This window comes from Anolis carolinensis, chromosome 1 (assembly GCF_035594765.1).
Source record: "Anolis carolinensis isolate JA03-04 chromosome 1, rAnoCar3.1.pri, whole genome shotgun sequence".
NCBI classification, from domain to species: Eukaryota; Metazoa; Chordata; class Lepidosauria; order Squamata; family Dactyloidae; genus Anolis; species Anolis carolinensis.
In genome coordinates, this window is record NC_085841.1 from 22,481,334 (window position 1) to 22,503,451 (window position 22,118).

At 39.2% G+C, this 22,118-nt stretch overlaps 1 protein-coding gene across 2 annotated transcripts in view; it reads left to right on the forward strand.

Moving 5' to 3' along the window:
- The window catches only part of ttbk1 (tau tubulin kinase 1), a 159,917-nt gene that overhangs the window by 100,194 nt on the left and 37,605 nt on the right, over positions 1-22,118 (forward strand). For both annotated transcript variants that reach the window (XM_016991760.2, XM_062971131.1), the window contains 4 exons: positions 4,286-4,440; positions 10,020-10,239; positions 11,807-11,979; positions 17,146-17,704. In XM_016991760.2, coding sequence (XP_016847249.2) covers positions 4,286-4,440; positions 10,020-10,239; positions 11,807-11,979; positions 17,146-17,704 — 1,107 coding nt within the window. The remainder of the gene's footprint in view (positions 1-4,285; positions 4,441-10,019; positions 10,240-11,806; positions 11,980-17,145; positions 17,705-22,118) is intronic.

A 22,118-nucleotide genomic window follows, 5' to 3' on the forward strand; every position in this document is an offset into this window, starting at 1 on the left:
TATGATATTATTTTTAGCACCCACTTTTTGTTTAATAGTCAAGCAGTGCTTCTTGTAAGTCATAGCATAGTCCAGAGTAACTCCAGGTATTTTGGTGTGCTGCAATGCTCCAGTGGGATTCCTTCCCAGGTAATCCTCAGGGTTCGAGATGCTTGTGTGTTCTTAAGATGAAAAGCATACGTCTGCATTTTAGATGGATTAGGAATCAGATGGTTTTCCCTGTAATAGGCAGTAAGAGCACCTAAAGCTTCAAAGAGTTTCTGTTCAATCATTTCTGGTGCTGTAATAGATATGAAAGATATGGAACTGACCAATAGAACGGCTCGGACTATGCTCATGGATCACATGATTTACTCTGTTGTTCAGAGTTAAATGTTAATCGTTTTAATTGTATTTTAATGTTTTATTTTATATAAGGGATTGCTTTTGTACTTTGTTTTTAAAGGCATATACTACTTCCACCGGAAGTCTCGGAACCCTCTGCAAGCAGGATACCCTGTTGGTATTCCTGCGATACAAAGACCAATGCAGCTGGTGCAAAACTTTTGTCACTAATCAGCAAATGCAGCCTGCTCATCCTAGGGGGCAATGATCCTAACTTCAAATACCCTTACACTTACCATGGCATACACTCAAGTAGTGTACTTGATTTTATCTGTGTCTCTGCTGGAAAAGATTATCTCTTTTCACAAATTGAAGTTCTTCCCAGAGCTGATAGTGATCATCAACCAGTCAGTGTTAAGATCAGGGTACCATCGGACCTTAGATTTACTAATGAGCTGGATCAATGGATTACAAACAATACCGAGGTACAACTAAACAAAAGAATCAGGTGGCACAAGGTCAACACTGATGAGATAAATAAGTCCCTTAATTCTCCAGACTTTGCTCATTGGTCAGCTACAATACAAACCTCCTCATCCGATTGGATGGCAGTTAACTCGGCGTTCGAGAATATATGCAGCCAACTAAAAAATCATTTAACTGAGAATGCTACCTCATCAATTACCAAAAGATATAGAGCAGATTGGTTTGATACTGAGTGCCAATCCATCAGGAAAAGACTTAAGAGCCTAATGAGAAAGGCACAGGGGTCTCAATCTAAGACTATACACAACAATATGTTAGAACTGAGAAGGAAATATAAGCAAACCATTAGAGCAAAAAAGAAAACCCATTCAATATCCATCTGGAATGGGTTAGAACTCGCTGCTAAAGGGAGGAACACAGTCCTCTTCTGGAATTCAGTAGCTGGAATTCTTAAAGAAAGGAAATATGCATTTGATGCCCCTATTCCTGCAGCAAATTGGGAGATCTATTTCTCTCAACTGTTTGCCCCCTCGCCCCTTCCAAAGAAATACCTTACTCCTAGTATAGACAGCCCCGAAAATTTGCCAGACTGCCCCCCGACTACCGTACAGGAAATAAAGAGTATAATTGAAAGCCTTAATAACAATAAAGCTCCTGGAGAAGACTTTTTACCACCAGAATTATTCAAATCCAACCCTGACTGGTGGGCCCCCCTAATAGCAGGTCTATGTACTCACATAAATAACACTGCCAACATTCCTACAGGTTGGAAATTGGCGATAATTATCCCTATTTACAAAAAAGGGTGCAAAAAAGATCCAAAAAACTACAGACCTATCAGCCTAATAGATATAGTGGCCAAAATCTACTTTAAAGTGCTTCTTTCTAAATTAGAGCTTTGGGAATATGAAAATAAAATTCTATCAGAAGAACAAGCCGGCTTCAGATCAGGAAGATCCAGCATGGATAACTGTTTTATCCTAAACCACCTAATATACAAACATCTAAAAAGAAAGAGTAGACTTTATGTTGCTTTCATTGATCTAAAAGCAGCCTTTGATAGCATCAACAGAGAGCTGCTCTGGCAAAAACTAACAGTACATGGAATAGACAGTAGATTACTACTCCTGATCAAAAGTTTATACTCCAACAACCATATCCAGGTTAGGACGGGAATCAGTGGTGCCTTGACAAAGAGAATTGACTCCTGCAAAGGTGTAAGACAAGGCTGTTTATTAGCCCCTTTACTTTTCAACCTTTATATCAATGACCTGCCAGACCACCTCAGCAGCTCTGAGGTCCATATGCCTATAATTGGTAACAGACACATAAATACTCTTCTATATGCGGATGACATGGTTCTGATGTCTAACACCCAAATAGGTTTACGAAGATTACTGATCAAACTTAACATCTACGCCCACAAAAATGAGCTGACAATAAACAAAACCAAGTCAAAAATTATGGTGTTTGGAAAACGCCCATCTAGACACAAATGGGTTCTAGATGGAGAACATATAGAACAGGTTAGCTCTTTTACATATCTAGGCTTAGTATATTCAGAGACTGGCTCTTGGCTAGCACATTCTCAATCTTGTGCGATCAAAACCAGGGCACGCTCTAACACACTGGCAAGACTGCTAACCCATAGATATCCTGGCTCTTTAACTCCAATAATCAAAGTTTATAAAGCAAAAATCCTCCCCATGATACTATATGGAGCAGAAATCTGGGGCCTAAGCCAACTACCAATACTAGAACAAACACAATCAAAATTTCTAAGACAGATACTTGGCATTGACGCTAAGACCACCGCTGCCGCAGTTAGAGCAGAGTTAGAAATACATTCTATCGAAGGTCTCGCCAAAATCAGGGCCTTTAACTATTGGTCTAAAATAAAAAATCTTGAAAATAACAGACTGCCAAAATTGTGTTTCTTAGAACAATCTAATGGCTTTAACCAAGACTCCTGGGCAGAACAACTAGCAAGGTTTCTTCGCTCTTGTGGTTTACAAATTACTTCATCAGACCAGAATAGGGATGCCGAAAAAAGGACAGTAATCCAAAGAATCCTAGATATTGAAGCCCAAAAAGACATAGCCACCCTGTCTAATACAGGATCTCTGAAGTGGTTAGGGCGCTTTAAACGTAATTTCCAGAGGGCACTATACCTAAAAGCAGATATGCCAAGACACCTAAGAATCACTTTCACTAGGGCAAGATTCGAACAAATGGAGTCCATGGAGAGACACGGCAGATTCAATCATATCCCGTATGAAGAAAGATTATGTATTTGTGGCAGCCCTGAGGTTGAAAATTTGAACCACATTTTGCACAACTGTAACCTATATAAAAAAGAAAGGAAACAATACTTATGGCCTTTTATTGGTAATAAAACAAGCTGGGTTATTGAAGCCAAAACTTCATTTTTATTGGCCGGTTATAACCCCACTCTGACAACAAAAGTGGCCCTGTATTTGTTTAAAGCTGCTAAAAGGAGATCAGAGTACATAGATCAGATTGGGGTGCAGTGTAGGGGAGACGAGGATAGTTGATGCATAGATCTTTAGCTAAACTACATTGGCACCAAGCAGGCAGACACCTGTATATCTGTATTTTATTTTAAGTGAACCAGATGTATGTTGTATGTTGTTTTTGTATTGTCTGTCCTTGATAAGGCCAACTGGCTAATCAATAAATAAATTGTTGTTGTACTACAATAAAAATTACAATTAATTTTTTTAAAAAAGGAATAAATTCAGGGCGAGTCTGGGTTTTCATGCGATCTGCTTTCCCCATTTGTGATTTTTTTTCTCATCTGCCTCTTTTTCCCATTGCCGTTTCAGTATGAGCAGAAAAATAAACAAGCTAAGGACATGCCATGATTGCAGGTTTAGATAGCATGACATAGCATGGTTTAAACAATCCAGAATTTGAAAGCCCGTAAAATACCATGCATTCACTGCGATTTGTGGCTGGTTAACAATACTTGGCTTTTAGGAGGAGGCAAGGAGTCCCGGTGGCGAAGTGCATTAAAGCACTGAGCTGCTGAACTTGCAGACTGAAAGGTGTCAGGTTCAAATTCCGGGAGCGGCTTGAGCGCCCGCTGTTAGCTCCAGCTCCTGCCAACCTAGCAGTTCGAAAACATGCAAATGTGAGTAGATCAATAGGTACCACTCTGGTGGGAGGGTAACGGCGCTCCATGCAGTCATGTCGGCCACATGACCTTGGAGGTGTCTACGGACAACACCGGCTCTTCAGCTTAGAAATGGAGATGAGCATCAAGCCCCAGAGTCAGACATGACTGGACTTAACGTCAGGGGAAACCTTTACCTTAAGGTTAGATATCTCAACACCCATACCTAGATATGCAGACATAGTCATTGTATGATATAAAGTGGCTTACTATGTTCCTCTTCTTTCTGGTTGTGGATGAAAGTTTGAATCTTATTATTTCAATTTGTTTTTCATCTAGTTGATCATGACTGTGTTTGAAAACAGCATGAAAGAAAGAGGGATTACAGAAAACGAGGCCTTTGACTGGGAGAAAGCTGGTACAGATATCTTATTATCTACAAGCACCTCCACTCCACCTCAGCAGAACACAAGGCAGACAGCAGCCATGTTTGGGTGAGTGATACACTCAACATTTTCATAACCTCATTCTTCAAGACCCATTTTAACTGTAGGCTTTCTAAAAATTAAAAAGTGTATAAATGAAAAAGCTATGTCTTATAACTACATATATGCTATGCTTAGGTTACAATTCAGATAAAAGTCATCCTTAGGTGTTTAATCCAAATGCATGACTGATGATAGGATGAATCCAAATATAAATTTCTGTATAGTGAAAGATTACTTCTGTAAACACAGTGGCTTTAGCCAGCAGAGGCAGGCAGTCACTAGAGATGGGAAGAAAAGGCATTTTTGTTTTTTTTAATGCCATTTTCCACTTTGTTTTAAAGGCTACACTAAGTCTCTGGAGCAGACGTTTTAGGTGTCACATAGGGCAAAATGGGGAATTGGTGAACCCTTAACTTTCAGTAAGTAAGAGACCCAAGTGCACAAACTATTAGAGAAGCTGCCAGCATAACTTAGTAATGCAATATGGGAAAAAGCAACAGCCACTTAGTGAAGACATATTTCAGAAGACACGAACGTGTATATATCCCTGTAGAATTTCATAGGATCCAGTTCTGATTATATTATTCTGCCCATATAGGTAAATCTCTCAAAGACCAATTTTATTCTGCATATTAATTTGTTAAGGATACATCACAGTTCACATACGGTATATTGTTTTTTCCTTTTAAGGGGCTTCAAAAATAGAGTGTACCTTAGATTCGATGGCACCTTACTTTCACAGGTTTTTGTTTTTAAACCTGTCTTACCTTAAATAGAGAAGGAAAAAGGGTCCCAGCCCCAAATGGCTCTGTCAACCCATCTCATTTTGTTTTCAGCCTTTGCCAGTCTGGCTGAGCAAAGCACCACTTCCTGCTTCTGCTGTCTCCTCAATGGGCACATAGACTTAGTAAAAAAGACTCATGCAGACAAAATAACCTCCAAGTTTCTTCACACTTAGAAGTCACTAGCTTTGCCCGGCCACGTGTTGCTGTGGCTTATGGGAATAATTTGTTGGCCAGGTGGAACAGCAGTGAATAGCCTTGCAGCCTTAAAGCCTGGCTGTTTTCTGGAGTAGCTGGAGTAGCACCCTCAATCAAAGAGCTGCTTTGAAGCCTGGCTACTACTTTTGTAGGGGAATCATTGTTTGGCCAGCTTGAATTGCACTGAATAGTCTTGCAGCTTAAAATCCTGGCTGCTTTCTACATCGGGCATCCTTGCTAGGCCAGGTTGAATGGGACCGAGTAGCCTCGTGGCTTCAAAGCCTGGGAGTTTTTCACCTAGGGGAAATCTTGGTTGGCCAGGTTGAATAGCACTGAATAGCCTTGCGGTATCCTTGGTTGACCAGTTTGAATAGCAATTAATAGTATTAGTGTGGCAGGTATGAATGCTGCAGTTAGGCACCTTGATTAGCATTTAATGGCCTTGCAGTTTCAAAGCCTGTCTGCTTCCTGCCTGGGGGAATCCTTTGTTGGGAGGTGTTAGTTGGCCCTGATTGTTTCCTTTCTGTCAGTATCCACAGCAGGCAATGTTCAGTCTGTGTGCCAAGTTTGGTCCAGATCTGTCATTGGCTGGGTTCAGTGGTCTTTGGATGCAGGTGAACTCCCAAAATAAAGGCCCATTTCCAAAAACATCTGCAGTATGTTCAGTTGGTCATGAGGATTCTCTGTGCGAAGTGTGGTCCTTGTGCATTGTTGGTGGGGGTCACTGTTTCTCTGGATGTAGGTGAACTATAACTCCCTTTTCCCCAAACTTGTCCAATATGTTCTATTGGTTATGGGGGTTCTGTGTGGCAAGTTTGGTCCTGGTCCATCATCGGTGAGATTGGGAGTGGTCATTCATTGCAGGTGAATTATAAATCCCAGTACCTATGTCTTCCAAATGTCCAGGCCAATTGCCCTCCAAAACCCCCCTGTATTGAAATCTGGGCATATCAGGTATGCATGGCAAGTTTAGTCCAGACCCATCATTCTTTGGGTTCATAGTGTTCTGGATGTAGGTGAACTATAACTCCTCTACATTCCCCAGTAGGAGTCACAGTGGTCTGACTTGGTGCAGGGTGAACTACAACTTCCACCATGTGGCGTCTATCCCCCAAACTCCTCCAGTAAATGTAGTTGCAGCTCAATTCTGCTCTGTTTGTTATGCAGACAGATTTGAAAGGGCAGTAGGCGGAGTCATGGAAACTCCACAGAAATGGAGAACCCTGGGATGCCTGTCTGTGGTGCAAGGGCAGTAGGCGGGGTCATGAAAATTTCACAGCAATGGAGAACCCTGGGGTGCCTGCCTGTGGTAGAAGAAAAAGCAAAATGTAGGATGAAATGGTCCCCAAATGAAAGCATTCCTTGGGTGGTGGGCTGTAGTGCTTGGGGAGGACATTGGCAGGGTTTGGCCTACATGTTCATGGTGCTCGCTGTAACCGCAATGTCAGTGCAAAGGAGTGACTTGCTGGTTTCTCCGGAGTGAGAAGTATAGCCTGTTTGTAGAGGCAGGAGGCTGTCTGTGTGAGTGGACACCCGTGCCACATGCACACATACGGGTTTTCACTTTTATTATGGATTTAGATTTAGATTTAGAAGATAGAAGATTAGATTTAGATTTAGATAGATTTAGATAGATTTAGATTTAGATTAGATATCTTAGATTTAGATTAGATTTAAATAGATTTTGATTAGATAATATATCTTATATTATCTGCTTAGAACTGGATTATATGAGGCCCCTTCTACACAGCTGTAGAACTAAACTGGATTATATGGCAGTGTAGACTCAAGGCCCTGCCACACAACTATATTACCCAGAATGCCATGGCAGATAATTCAGTTCAAAGCAGATACTGTGGATTAGCTGCCTTGGCTTTCTGGGTAATATAGCTGTGTGATAGGGCCTTGAGCTGCACTGGCATACAATCCAGTTCAAAGCAGATAATCTGTATTTTAAAGGCAGTGTGGATGAGGCCTAAGTGTCTGTCCTCTGGGCACCATTTTGGCTGAGGGAGTTGCTAGGACAACTCCCTCAGGGGGGCGGGACCTAAGGGGGGTGGGACCTAAGGGGGCGGGGCCTAAAGGCAGCAGGGCATACCTTTCTGACTGGCAGTTAAGGGGAGAAAGGCTCTTCTTCATCCTCTGTAATTTGGACTATTTTTCTAGTTTTTTTTGTTTGAAAGATATATTTTGGATGACTATGTCTTTTGTAGCCAAATTTGGTGTGATTAGGTTCAGTGGTTTTGTTGTTTACTCCATAGTAAAACGAACATTACATTTTTATATATATAGAAGATATTGTCTGCATGGGTCTTTTTATTAAGTCTATGTGCCTGTTGTGCATACAGAGAAAATTCTAATATATATATATATATATTCCAAAATTGAAGTTTAAAAATTGGGTGTGCCCTACATTTGATGGTGCCTTACATTCAATTAAATATGGTAAATTAAAGCAAACAAATCTTAGCCCTGTTGGCTTAGGAACTCAGTAGTGCTAAAAAGTTACATCTCTTAACTCTGAGCAACACAGAAGCGCATGGGCATACATTTATTATTGTTATTTTATTATTATAAAGAGACATCACACTAGTTCTCAGTATGTCTTAGGACACTAGACCCCATGTTTTTGAAGTGTCTTTAGCATTATTTGCCAAGAATGCACCTAATATTTAGGATTGCAGGAGCTATCTATTCCAATCCCCTGTCATGTAGGAATACACAATTATAGCTCTCCTGAAAGAGGCCCATCCAATCTGTGTTTAAAGGCTTATGAAGTAGGAGAGTCCACCACGTTCCAAGGCAGTCTGTTCCACTGCCAATAAGTTATTACAGTAAGGAAGTGAGTGCACAGTAAAGACTAGCGCACCGAGAACTCTCATTGACTAACAGAGAAGCTCTCAGGCATGCTGACTACTTATTTTGGAATCCTTTTGAGAGGATTTGCTGGCTGCCAGTTGTAGGTGCTGTTTGCAGTTTAACTCAAAGATCTAAGCTGGTTTCATTTCTTGGTCAGACTGGAATCAAGTAAGTACCAAGAGATAATTCTTCTGGTGGGTTCCTGTTATCCAAACATATTTTGTTTGTAGAAATATATGGAGAGATAAGGCGGGTTACAAATAAAGTTTTTATTTATGTATTTATTTATTTCAGACATTTATATCTTCTCACCCCCCCCCCCCGGGGGGGGGGGGGCGCTCAGGGTGGCCTCACATTTGACAGCCATTAGATGCCAAGGAACATAATATTTAAAATCATTACGATTAAAACAAATTTAAACAGTAATTAAACATTCATTTAAGAAGTGCCATTCAATTATATTAAATTTATTATGAGTATTTATTTATTTATTATTTATTTACAGTATCTATATTCCGCCCTTCTCACCCCGAAGAGGACTCAGGGCAGATTACAATGCACATATATATGGCAAACATTCAATGCCATCAGACAAACAACAAACAATATAGACACACAGAGGCAATTTAAAATTTCCAGCTTCATGAGGGTATGCTCGATTCCGGCCACAGGGGGAGCTATTGCTTCACCGTCCACTAGTGACACTGAGTACTGTACTTCCTCATTCCTTTCCCCGTGCTGCTGGCAGTTTTTGGTGTTGTAAATTAGTGAAATTAGCCTCCTGCATAAAGCGTACCTAAATTTCCTAGTTGACAGATGCAACTGTCTTTCGGGCTGCTTAGGTAAACAGCAGGCTGGGCTATTTAATGGTCGAGGGCTTAACCTGACCCAGGCTTTGAACTCATGACCTCTCGGTCAGTAGTGATTTATTGCCACTGGCTACTAATCAGCTGCGCCACAGCCCGGCCCACAAGATCCTATGTGAATGATAGATAATTAAAACAAATATTTACAAGTATATTACTAATCCACTAACAAAAGAAATTAACTTTAAGACACGTAGACAGTTGACTTCGATCAAGGGTAGAAATTAGTTAATGGATAAAATAAGAAGGAATATTATGCAGAGTTAGAAGGGAAGGAAAGGGAAGGGAAGGGATAATATAAGAAGATAAAAGAAATCACAGTGGATCCTGAAGGATAATCTGCTACTGTTGTTAGAGAAGATGTCATAGTTATAACTTTCCCCCCTTTTTCTTCACTTCCTCCCTATATGTATAAAGATACTCCCTCCCTCTCTATGTCTTTGACAATACAATAGACTCATGTGCAGAACTATTTAAGTAACTTCACTCTGTAATGTACATACTATATTATGTGATGTTTCCTATCTTTCCCTTCTGTTTTAATCTGTTCACTTTTAATTGTTTAATTGTTTATTATGTTGTTGCACTGGCATTGAATGCTTGCCATTTTTACTTTGGAAGTCGCCCTAAGTCCCCACGGGGAAAGTGAGTGGGTTAAAAATAGTTATTATTACCATTAGCATCATCATCATCATCTTCATCTCCTTTTTTAATAGTTTATTTAAAAAAAAAACCCTTATTTGCACTCAAACATACTTTGTTGCTCCATTTCAATATGTTAGGTGTGCAAATGGGTTTTGCATTACAGTATTGGCTGCCCCTTGCTGAAGTCTATGTGTGGATTTCTTAATTATATTTTGGCATACTTTGTCCCCTGTAGTGTGGTTAATGTCACTCCAGTTCCTGGAGACTTGCTCCGTGAGAACACAGAGGACGTTTTGCAAGGAGAACACCTCAGTGACCAGGAGAATGCGCCTCCGATCTTGCCTGGCCGACCAACAGAAAGTTTAGGTCAGACTCCGAACGTTGCCTTCAATGAAGGAGAGGTCTGGGAAGAGACGGATGTGAATCGCAACAAACTCAGGATCAGCATCAGCAAAGTAAAGTCATTTAACCTTTTTGAAAATGCATTGTACACTTTTTCTCTTGTTTTTGAATCTGAGAGACTATAATAATTTCATCCAAGCTCTCATTAAGAATATTGTTCTCATTCCTTGGATTATCTGGAATCCAAGTTTCTGAATGTTGTTTGACTTCCTGTAAAGATAATACAGTAACTCAAGGAAAAGGTGTTTCCTTTCTAAGAACATGTTGAGCCAGTAATATCATCAGATTTTGATATACGTACTTATTTGCATGAGAAACATAATGTCTAAAGAGATTCCATGAAAAATCATAGTGGCTATATGAGCAACGAGCCCGGGTGGCAAAGTGTGTTAAAGCACTGAGCTGCTGAACTTGCAGACCAAAACGTCATAGGTTCAAATCCCGGGAGCAGAGTGAGCGCCCGCTGTTAGCTCCAGCTTCTGCCAACCTAGCAGTTCGAAAACATGCCAATGTGAGTAGATCAATAGGTCTGGCGGGAAGGTAACGGTGCTCCATGCAGTCATGCTGGCCACATGACCTTGGAGGTGTCTTCGGACAATGCTGGCTCTTCGGCTTAGAAATGGAGATGAGCACCAACCCCCAGAGTCGGACACGACTGGACTTAACGCCAGGGGAAACCTTTATCTTTACCTTTATATGAGCAATGTGTTGTTGTTTATTCGTTCAGTCACTTCCGACTCTTTGTGACCTCATGGACCAGCCCATGCCAGACCTCCCTGTCGGCCGTTGCCACCCCCAGCTCCTTCAAGGTCAAGCCAATCACTTCAAGGATACCCTCCATCCATCTTACCATTGGCCGGCCCCTCTTCCTTTTGGCAATGTGGTGTGGTGATTGGACCATAATTCAGGGTTTAAATCCACACTTAGCCATGAAAACCCACTGGGTGACCTCATATGCACTGACTCAGCCTCAGAGGAAAGCAAATGTAATCTCCTTCGAACAATTGTTACAAATGTCCTCTTAGACTTTGCTGTTGGCATGGGCAAACCATACAAAAGTTAACGAAGTACATTGACATCTCAGTCCTCCCTTAAGTATGCATTTGAATTCAACTGAAGAAAGAGAGTGATGTCAGCAAATTGTCACAGTTCTGGTTCCTAACTATGCTAAGTTTGTCTTGCATGTGGCTAGAAAGATGAAGAATTTTAAACTTGCATCTTATTTTTAATCTATTTTTTGTGTTTTTTAACATGTATTTTGTGGAAATACATTTTAATATGTGTTTTTAAAAGAACATTTTTAGACAATGAGTGTTTTAGCAATGTTGTAAGCCACCTCAAGCTGTTAGGTGAGGCGGGCAAGAAATAAAAATTATTATTATTTTATGATTCATCACTTGAAGCCATCTCTGAATCCTTTTTGATTGTCACTTCCTTTATCTGATTATAGAGCTGGCCAAAATAGTGTAACTATTCTTGCATTGCCTTACTTGTTGAAGATATATGTAGGGTTGGATAATATCTATCAGTAAACTCATGTTAAGCTATGCCTGTTCATCACAGTGTCTTATAGCCCAATTTGTGGTGTTCTTTTTTGGGTTTCTGCTCTCTTTCTCTCAGACACAGTGTTTGGCAGAGGAAGACCAGAAAAGTGGGGTGTGCCCCAGCTCCCCAGTGCGAGCTGCACCAGACTCCCCTACAACTCAGGGGCGCTCTCTAAGATATCGCCGTGTGAATAGCCCTGAGTCAGAACGACTGTCCACTGCAGATAAAGGAGATCAACTAGAGCGAAGGTTTGTTTATTGTTATGGGTCACTGCAATGGCTTCTTGTTTTTAGGAGACAAAGTATGACAAAGAAATTGGCCTTTTTCACAATATTTCTGAAAAGATAGCAAAGATTTATTATTAAAAATTGTGCCCATATTCAGGGGTCATTTGGGATCTCTTGCATCTAAAATTAATGTTGGTCTGTGTGGTCAGTCACTAATGTTGGTAATGTCTTTCCTAATGGAATCATTTTTTCATGTTCTCAAAATATTCTCCTGTTTGTTGATGAAAATGAATTAAGCTGATTCAACGTTCCTTGAACAGGGCAATAGAATAGGGTAACACAACTTATTTTTATCTGAGCAACATATTCAGAGGTTGCTGTTTTGTGATACCTCTATTGGCTGCACTAAATACATCCTGCAAGCTTTTGAAGCTTCACTGTCTTAATATAACCATAGTAGCTTTTGTTAAAAGTGTGCTGCTAATGTTTTACAAAGATCAGAGAGGTTCACAAATGTAGAACTAATAAATATTCCCAAAATCAAAAGGACATGCAATCAATGTGGTTACGTAAATTAAAGGGAAAGGAATGTTATATTATTTTAATTTGTTTTGATTTAGGTTGAAGTACTGATAATTTTTATTAACCTTCATAAAAATAAGTTTTTATTCCAAATTGGCAGTGCCATTGGAGACCATTTGGAAAATGGCAATTTCACATTCAGTATTTTGGAAATCATATGCCTGATGTACACCAGAAATGTATTGGATTAAAAGCATTTCACTGCATAGTAGCATTCTTCTAAAGGCAGGAATGAGCAAACTGGCTGAAGACCCCTACCACATACCTCTTAAAAATATTGTCCCAAATGCCCCCTAGTCTCCTCTAGGTGTTGTGAGAGGTGTTTTCAACATGTTTTGGGCTATTTAAAAAAAATCAAAACAGAAAGTGACCACTTAATAAAATGGCCAGGGGATACCTTAAAATACAGTGAAAATGCCCCATGCCCTCAGAGGGTAGTTGGTGGCTTTTGGTCCAAAAGCATTGTTTCAAAAAGAATGGTTTCGACACACATATAAAAATTGCCCGGGGAGAGGGTCACAAAAACGTCCACTGGAATTATTCTACCAGAAGTGCAATATGTATATGGTTAAATGTGTATCTGAGCATACTAGCGGCTACATTCCACTCCAATTTCTGTTTCCAAACCAAGTAGAAGCAAATCCCAAATAGAATTCTCTATACTAACGAGAATACAATTACACAGATTACAGTGGCTACACTTTGGTTTGTGCTTTTTCCCCCAATGTTGAGGTGATTTTTTTTCCCCAGTTTTTAAAAATTGGTGAGTCCACTTCACTGCAATTTGCCTACTCTTGATTTATAGAAAGAAAACTACCTAGGATTTCTTCTTCTAAGACTTTTTATTCAGTCTGCAACTTTCATGAATCATTATTTTGACCTGGATTGCCTAAATTTGGGCAACCATTTGGGGAAAAGAGTAAGAAAAAAAATCTTCATTTTATTGATAGAGGAATAATAGTTTTCATATGTATTGCAGGTAATTTTGAGTGAAGCTTAAGGACTTCCAGTGACACTAGACAGAACAGGGAAGATAGTCCTTGTGATTGATGTATTTTTTTCATTGCCTGTAATGTTGGTTTTAGAAAATCATGTCAAACAATTGAGCCTTTGGACAGAGCAATCACATGGATAGAAAATGGCAGGCTCAAATGCATTAAATTACTCCTTATTGGAATGGACATCTCCACTTTAAAAATTCTTTATCTAGCAATCCAATATGTCAGAGCATGCTAATGTAAAACTGTTGTTGCCAATTTGTAAGCTGCTCTGAGAAGGGCGAGGTATAAATACAGTAAATAAACAAACAAATAAATAAATAAATGTTCTTCTGGTCAGGGAGAAGTTGTAAAAGACTATTTTTGGTCATCTATTCATTTTGATTAATATACTATGTTTCAGGGTTCTTTTCACATAAAAATACACTCATACACATATATACATATACATATATCCACACACACTAATTAATGTGGTGTAATCTTGTTATAGTCTTACATTTTTGTAAATGAACATATACCTATAGCAATTAGAAATGAATAGTTAGAAAGCTGCTGTTACATTCCTGTCTGGCAGAATGACAAAGTGTCAAATGTACATTGGTGCATAATGCACATCAATTCACTATGTGCACTGGTGCAGAATGCACACCATGCATGATGCACATTGTTCACACTGATATGTATTGCAATCTGATGTGCATCAGATGCCGTTGCTGATGCCCCATTTGTAATTCAGTAAAGGGATTTTAGTACTTCTGCAGTGTAACTAGATTTACGTAAAGATATATAAGGTATCAGGTCTAGAGCTGGCCCTAGGTATTTTTCAAGTGTAGGCAAACAGAATTTTGGCGCCCCCCCCTCCCCCAAAACCAATCACTGAAAAATAAAAGTGTTGGATAAGCGAAAATGTTGGACAATAAGGAGGGATTAAGGGAAAGCCTATTAAACATCAAATTACATTAAGATTTTACAAACTAAGCACCAAAACATCATGTTTTACAACAAATCAACAGAAAAAGCAGTCTCGACTGTGCCCCTGTATGTTTTGCGCCACAGGCGACTGCCTAATTCGCCTCATTGTTGGACCGCCTCTGATCAGGTCATACAGGATTTTGGCCAACATAACTATACAGCAGAAGAGCAGCATTTGGAAAGAAGCACAAAAATCTTATTGACAGATATGTGGGGGAAGATAGAATTCCAGAGTGAAGCCACACTAATAAGAAGATCCACTCCCTTGTTATAATTCCTCTCACCAAAGATAGTGAGAGGACTGACTTACGGCCACAGTACGAGGATATTGGATGAATGGATTTTAACCATATGTTTATATTTTTATATTGTTTTAAGTGTTGTAATTGGATTTTATTCATTGCTATGTTTTAACTATGTGTGGGCATCGAATTGTTGCCAATTGTGTACGCCGCCCTGAGTCCCTTCAGGTGAGAATAATAATAATAATAATAATAATAATAATAATAATAATAATAATAATAACTTTATTTTTATACCCCGCCCCATCTCCCCGAAGGGACTCGGGGCGGCTTACATGGGGCCTTGCCCAATAAAACAATCAAATATCAAAACACAGCAATAAAACAATTATCCAATAAAACATCAATTACAGTAAAAACAATCGTTAAAATCGACATAAAACATACAATATTAACACAGGAGACTCATTCATTGAACCCAGGCAAAGTGCAGAATGTGCCGAAATGGGCCGAAATGGGGAAGGTAATTTCACAGTAGAAATGGACAAAAATGCAATATAACATTGGCAGGATATAAATGTTGAAAATAAATAAATAAATAATAAATAAATAAATAAATAATAAATAAACCTGACTGCAGATACTGAAAGATAATCTGAAAGATTTAGTATGACAGAACTGATTTAAACAGGCAAAACTGTATACTTTTACAGGGGTTAAAAGCCTAAGAGAATGCCTCTGTAAAAGAGGGAGAACTGCAGATATTTTAAGTTTCCCAAACTATATTTAACATATACACAAAAATGCCTGTACTGACAAGATGACTGGGACTATGTACTATTTGTTTCCCAGAAGAAGGGGATGAGAGGAGAGAGTGAATGCAGGGAGAAAGGGAACACCTGGCCCATCCCCTTCCCCCTTTTGCTCATGTGAGAAAGCAAATGTTTGCCACTATTCATTCCATCAGTCCCTCCCCTTCTCTCCTGCACATGTGAGTTTGATTTCTTCCCAACAACACTGGTATTATCAAAGTCCATGTATGAAATGGCATAGTGCTGGAGTGCATGTGTTGACAAATACAATAATCCACAAATATCCATTAATGCTTGAGTGATAAATGTGGAGGACTCTTGCCATAAGCAATTTCCATGAGTCAAACTTTTTCTCCAGAATGTACATGCCCATTTACCTTGGGCTATTCTTAAAAAGGCAGGTATGAGAGATGAATACGATTAAACTAGAGGAAGCAGTGATGGGAGGCAGATGTGGCTAGTGAATTAGTAAACCGGAGCACTCTTCACAGCTGAAAAGTCTACTTACAGATTCTCTCTGCTGTGGATGTGTTTACATTCAGGCAGTGTTTGAATTTCAGCAAAATCTGCCAAGACTAGAAGCCAAGGGCTTTGCTATGACAGCTCTTAAGAGTGGATTGCATGTACTTTCTGATCAACCAGAAGCACTTTATGTGATTATTATGCACTTTTCAGATCTGTGTTCTGGAATTAAATGTTAGTTCTAGGGCTTCACTTCAGGTTAACTATCTGTTTAAATCTTATATCCAGCTACTAACCATTAGATGGCCATGGCTGGAAAGCATCTAAGAAGAAGAGTGGGCAATTTCCATGTATCTGAGGGTCCAACCCCTAAAAGTGCCATTGGCCCCTTCCACTATTTCACCAATTTGCTGGTGCAGTGATGATGGGAGCATTTTTTTTTGTTTTCTATCCTAGTTATGTTACCAGGAGGCTGAGCTTGGAAATAAATTCCATACTTTTTATACACATTTCAAAGGATGATCACTCTTTGGTGACCAGGTGTACTGGACTGAAAAGTACTGACAAAAAAAGGATGTGCTTGGAAACAAGATGCATATTTCACACACAAAATTCAAAAGATGATTGTGTCCTTCCTCTCTTTGGTGACAAGGTGTGCTGGCCTGAAAAAAATTGACAAAAAAAGGAGTAGAAGTTTTGAGCAGCACTTCTCTGTAATTCTTCTTCTGGAAAGTGCTTTATCATCAATTGGCAACCAAATGGACTTGATGTAAACTCTAATGTCGAACATTCCACCCAAGCAGAGTATTTAACAGGGAGTATTTAACACATCTGGTCACAGAGATTATATTCCAAAACTAGAGCTTCATTTTCAAGGACTGGGTAAATGATGCATCTTCTCTCATCAAAGATGCATTCAGAAGATGTACAAGCTGTAGTTATAAAAATACTTAAAATTTTCTACTTTTTAAAATTTTTCTACTCTTTGCAAAGTGTGCATATGGGTATATGTTTGTGTGTGCACATCTGTGTGCCTGCATTAGACTTTAGTAACCCTTCAGTATTATATTTTGCCTTGAGTGGTGAGATGCCTTAAACCATCCTTTTTATTTTCAGGTCACGAGTGGATTTGCCTTGTTCTCCTTCACGGCTTGTATGCTCTTCCCAGCCAGCACAAATGCTCTCTATCGATACTGGGCAGGTGGACAGGCAGGCGAGTGGCAGGATGGACGTATCTGCCTCAGTGGAGCACGAAGCCCTCAGTAATGCTTTCCGATCTGTGCCCCTGGCTGAGGAGGAGGACTTTGACAGCAAAGAATGGGTTATAATTGATAAAGAAACAGAACTGAAGGACTTCCACCCTGGTGCTGAACCAAGCACATCTGGAACAACAGATGAAGAGCCTGAGGAGCTGAGACCCATTGAAGAGGGTGAGGAGAGAAGGCGGCTAGGGGCAGAAGCAGCAGTTAGGCCAAAAATACATGATGGCAGAACACGGGGTATGCAGACTGTGGCTGAGGAGGACAGTTCCCACAGACATGAAGGGCACTGTCAGTCAGTTTCTGACAGCAAACATGAACAGCAGCCAGGAAGCCCTGCACAGTCCCCCTTGTATTCAGCACCAGCTATCCGACAGCGGAGACGGGAATCCGAGCCTACTGGTCCTGAGAGACAGGTAAGACTTGCTAAAGATGCAGCGACTCCATTTTGTTCGAGCTTTCATCTCTATGGTGTGTGTCCTGTAAAGTCATCTCGTTTAGGCTCTCCAGCCAGGCCAGTTGTTAGAGAAGACGTGAGTCTGTTTCTTAACCTTCTGCACCAGATACTCATGGTATTTTGTTCTAGCTTTCATCTCTATGGTGTGTGTCCTGTAAAGTCATCTCATTTAGGCTCCCCACCCAGGCCAGTTGTTAGAGAGGACGTGAGTCTGTTTCTTAACCTTCTGCACCAGATACTCATGGTATGTTATCAATGTTATTATCAATGTAATAACCAATATCATAATGTTCAGTTAACACCACCACTGGAACATATGAATCCTTTTTGGTGCAAACGAATCTCAGAGCAAAGATGCTTGGTTGACTCAGCATTTATATTCCTATAGAATGAGGTAGATTGGGAGGAAATAAACTGGGCTCGTTGGAAATTGAATGGTCTCATCTAAGTAGCGGAGTTGACTACAAAAGAAATTGTTATTTGTATAATGTAAACCACTTTGAGGAACTGTTATTTTGGAGAAGAAATGTAGACTACACTTTTCATAGTTAAACACAATAATGCTTTCCTTTGCACTAGTACATTAATCTAGAATGTGCGCACACAGGGTTGTGCTTTAATATAGCTTTGCAGGAAGTTATGGGGGAATCATACCTGTGATTGAGTGGAGCCATGGCACACACAACCTGCTAATGCAAAGTTAAACCATATTTAGTTTCTGCCATTCAGAATCCTGGGGCTGTAAAATAGTGGAAAATTAATGGACCATCCTGCTACATAGACATTTCCTTTGGGTGGTCTTTAAAATGAATCATTACTGTATTAGGAACATTTTAGATAGCACAAAGAATCATATAGATCAGGGGTCCTCAAACTTTTAAAGCAGCGGGCCGGTCCACAATCCTTCAGATTGTTGAGGGGCCGAATTATCATTTGAAAAAAAATATGAACAAATTTCTATGCACACTGCACATGTCTTATTTGTAGTGCAAAAAACAACAACAATGAAAGAACAATACAATATTTGAATATAAGAACAATTTTAACCAACATGAATCTATCAATGGAAAGTGTGGACCTGCTTCTGGCCAATGAGATAATCAAGTTAATTAGGATTGTTGTTGTTGTTGCGTGCCTTCAAGTCATGTCAGACTTCTGGCGAGCCTGAGTCTAAAATTATTCATTTATTTATTTACTACATTTATATCCCACCCTTCTCACCCCAAAGGGGACTCAGAGCAGCTGTATGTACAAATAATATATTATATTATTAGCATAGCACAATATTAGCATTATATATTACTATATATTGAACTATACCACTGTACTGTAATATTATATGTAATATATAACATATAATTTAATATTATTATATGGTATTATTTTTAATATTATATTGTATAACATTATAATATTTTTATCAATATTATATGTATATATAATATATTATTAAAACTGATATAAACATATTATATTATAAAACGGAGGGTGGGGGCCAGGTAAATGACCTTGGAGGGCCGCATCCGGCCCCCGGGCCTTAGTTTGGGGACCCCTGATATAGATGCTAAAAGTTAGATGAAATATGTCATCTTTTAGATGTCAGAGAGAATAACATAGTAAATTATATCGAGGAATATGCTGAAAACAAACTAAGAGCTGTGTTTTCTTACCAAATTGTCAGCTATACTTGCCTATCTTTCTTTTGTTCCCAAATATAGTTTTCTACTTGTTTCTGCAATCAGTACTTAATTTATTCCATAGACAAGGTATTCTATAGCTCAAGCCTTTGCTGGAGTGGTTGAATTATATGTTCTCTAACTCTGATTAATTGAACCCAACATTTTGTTTAGAGAATCAGATCTTTTTATCATATTCCACTAATATCCCCTGTAAAGCCACAAATCTAACTCTTATACTGTAATTCGTGGGAACCGAGTTACGTGTGAAAACTGCAGAAAAAGAATCAAGAGTTGTTTGCACTACAGAGTGGCCCAGAGAGACAATATGCTGTTCTTTATAGTGGAAGTCAAAGGAAGTTGTTAAGACACAAAGTTAAAATGGAGAAAGTGCTAGACTCATTCAAGATTTTTGATAATTTGAATGCATATACATGCATACCCATGCAATTTGAGACTTGAGCCCTGATCATTATAAATCTGGTTAAAGACTATTCTAATGATTTACATTTTTCTCTATCTTACATGGTTAATTTGGTTCCAGTAGCTAAAAGAAAATTTCACAGGAACCTTATGAGTTCATAAAAATATCTCTGTCACATAGATGAGCCAAAGTGTCTTATGGCTTATGTTGGACACCTCACCTCTGTGAGAATGTAGTGTCTCTACATATGCCATTAGATATTTATATAATGTATTTCTAATAAATGATATATTTTCTCTACTGTAAACTGGCTGCATATCATAGAAATGGTAGAGAAATATTTTAATTAATAACTTTGGGATGTGTATCCTATAGCAACTGAATCGCATCAAGAGTACACAATGTTTTAAGTCAATGACCAGCTTTCCTGTTTTCACGACTTAAAGTCTTAATTTTTTTTTAAAAAATAGCCTGATCTACAGCTACAGTTCAGCAATTGCATATTGAACCAACATCTTCAGGGTGGGTGGGGGGTGGGCAAATGTCTCCAAGTGGGCTCATTGCTCACAATTGGTAAGGATAAGCCAGAAATACTGACTTGTTATGTACAACTATGGTCAATGTGTTCAAGGTGCAGCCCTATTATAATCTCTGTTATTGTTGTTATTTCCAATCAAGTCAGCTTTGAGGAATGGCAAAACTTAAGTGAGAAATATCCAACAGCACTGATGAGCTCTTGCAATCTTGGGACTGTGGCATTATTATCTTTTTCAGTGAGAAATGTCATCTCAAGTTATGCCCAAAGTGCAATAGCCTCAGTACAGTCAGTTTGGGTACTAAGAATTTGGGGTTAATTTGCCATTTATGTGTACATTTGTCATTTTTGGCAGGATAGTATAGTAAAGATAGTTCAGGTAATTGCAGTCTAGTATAGATAATCTGTATAGTACAGAAAATTTCTGTTTTTGCGTGCCTTCAATATATTTTCAGTTTAAGGCAATTCAAAGGAAAACCTAATATAGTAGTTTCTTGGCAAAAATTTCTTCAGATGATGGTTGCCATTTACATCTTTTCAGACTAAGACAATGTGATTTGTCCAAGGGGTTTCATGGCCAAGTGGGCATTTGAAGCCTTGTCTCCTAGAGTCTTAGTCCAACATTCAAATAATTAAACCACAGTGGCTCTCAAGATAATCTCTGTGCTACAGTAAGATACAGTTGTGATAAAACCAGGTCAGCTCAATACATAAAAGTCAAGAGTCTGGATACAGTATATATCTAATGCATGAACACACTGCACACTCAGGTTACTGACCTGATTAGGTTTATGCTGTGGCACTGAGTTGGACTACTCTGATGGATGCCAGAGCTAATTTTTGCTTCCACAGTGTGTTTCTCAACTCTTTTTTGGGACAACACATTTTTTGGCTGAAAATAAAACTGGAGGTGACTTTCGTTTTTGTATAGTGTTCCATTTATGGATTTATTTATTTTTTAAAAAAAACGTTTAGAGGGCTTGATGTGTTGGTAGTAGGACTTGGTTTTTGGAAACTGAAAAACTGCCTCATATTTTTAATGTAGTGAAAATTCTGAGGGCACCAAAAAAAAAAAACCCAAAAAAACCTGGGCTGCATTTTTCCTACCTCTGCTCTGATCATTTATTTGCCCAACATGTTCGAATACAGGAGTCAGATGCATTTTATAATAACATAGCTATCTGTGGTGCTTGCATCAATATTGTCCAACACACATTTTGGTACCTCAGATGTTAGACCTGTTGCTGATAGTGGTGCAATAGGTTAAACCCTTATGCCAGCTGAACTGCTGACCTGAAGGTCGACGGTTTGAATCTGCGAGACGAGGTGAGCTCCCATCTGTCAGCCCTTGTTTCCCATGTGGGGACGTGAGAGAAGCCTCCCAGCAGGATGGTAACACATTTGGGTGTCCCCTGGGCAATTGAAGATGGCAGATTTTCTCACACCAGAAGCGACTCGCTTCTGATACAATTAAAAAAACCATAGAACATCATGATAGCTATATCTAAGAAACTAGAGCAGATGCAGTCTATACAATGCAATTTTCAGGCCAGAAACAGGCCTGAAAACCAAGACACCAAGGAAAAAAAATTGGTTGGGTTTTGTTAGCATATGTTCTGCAGTTTACAGTCTGTAACCTGTAGAATTCCTTTCTGTGTGTGTTATTTAACAATCACAACCAAATAAATCTTAGTGACACCCAATGATCTGATGGCATTAGAAACCATTGTAGCCAATA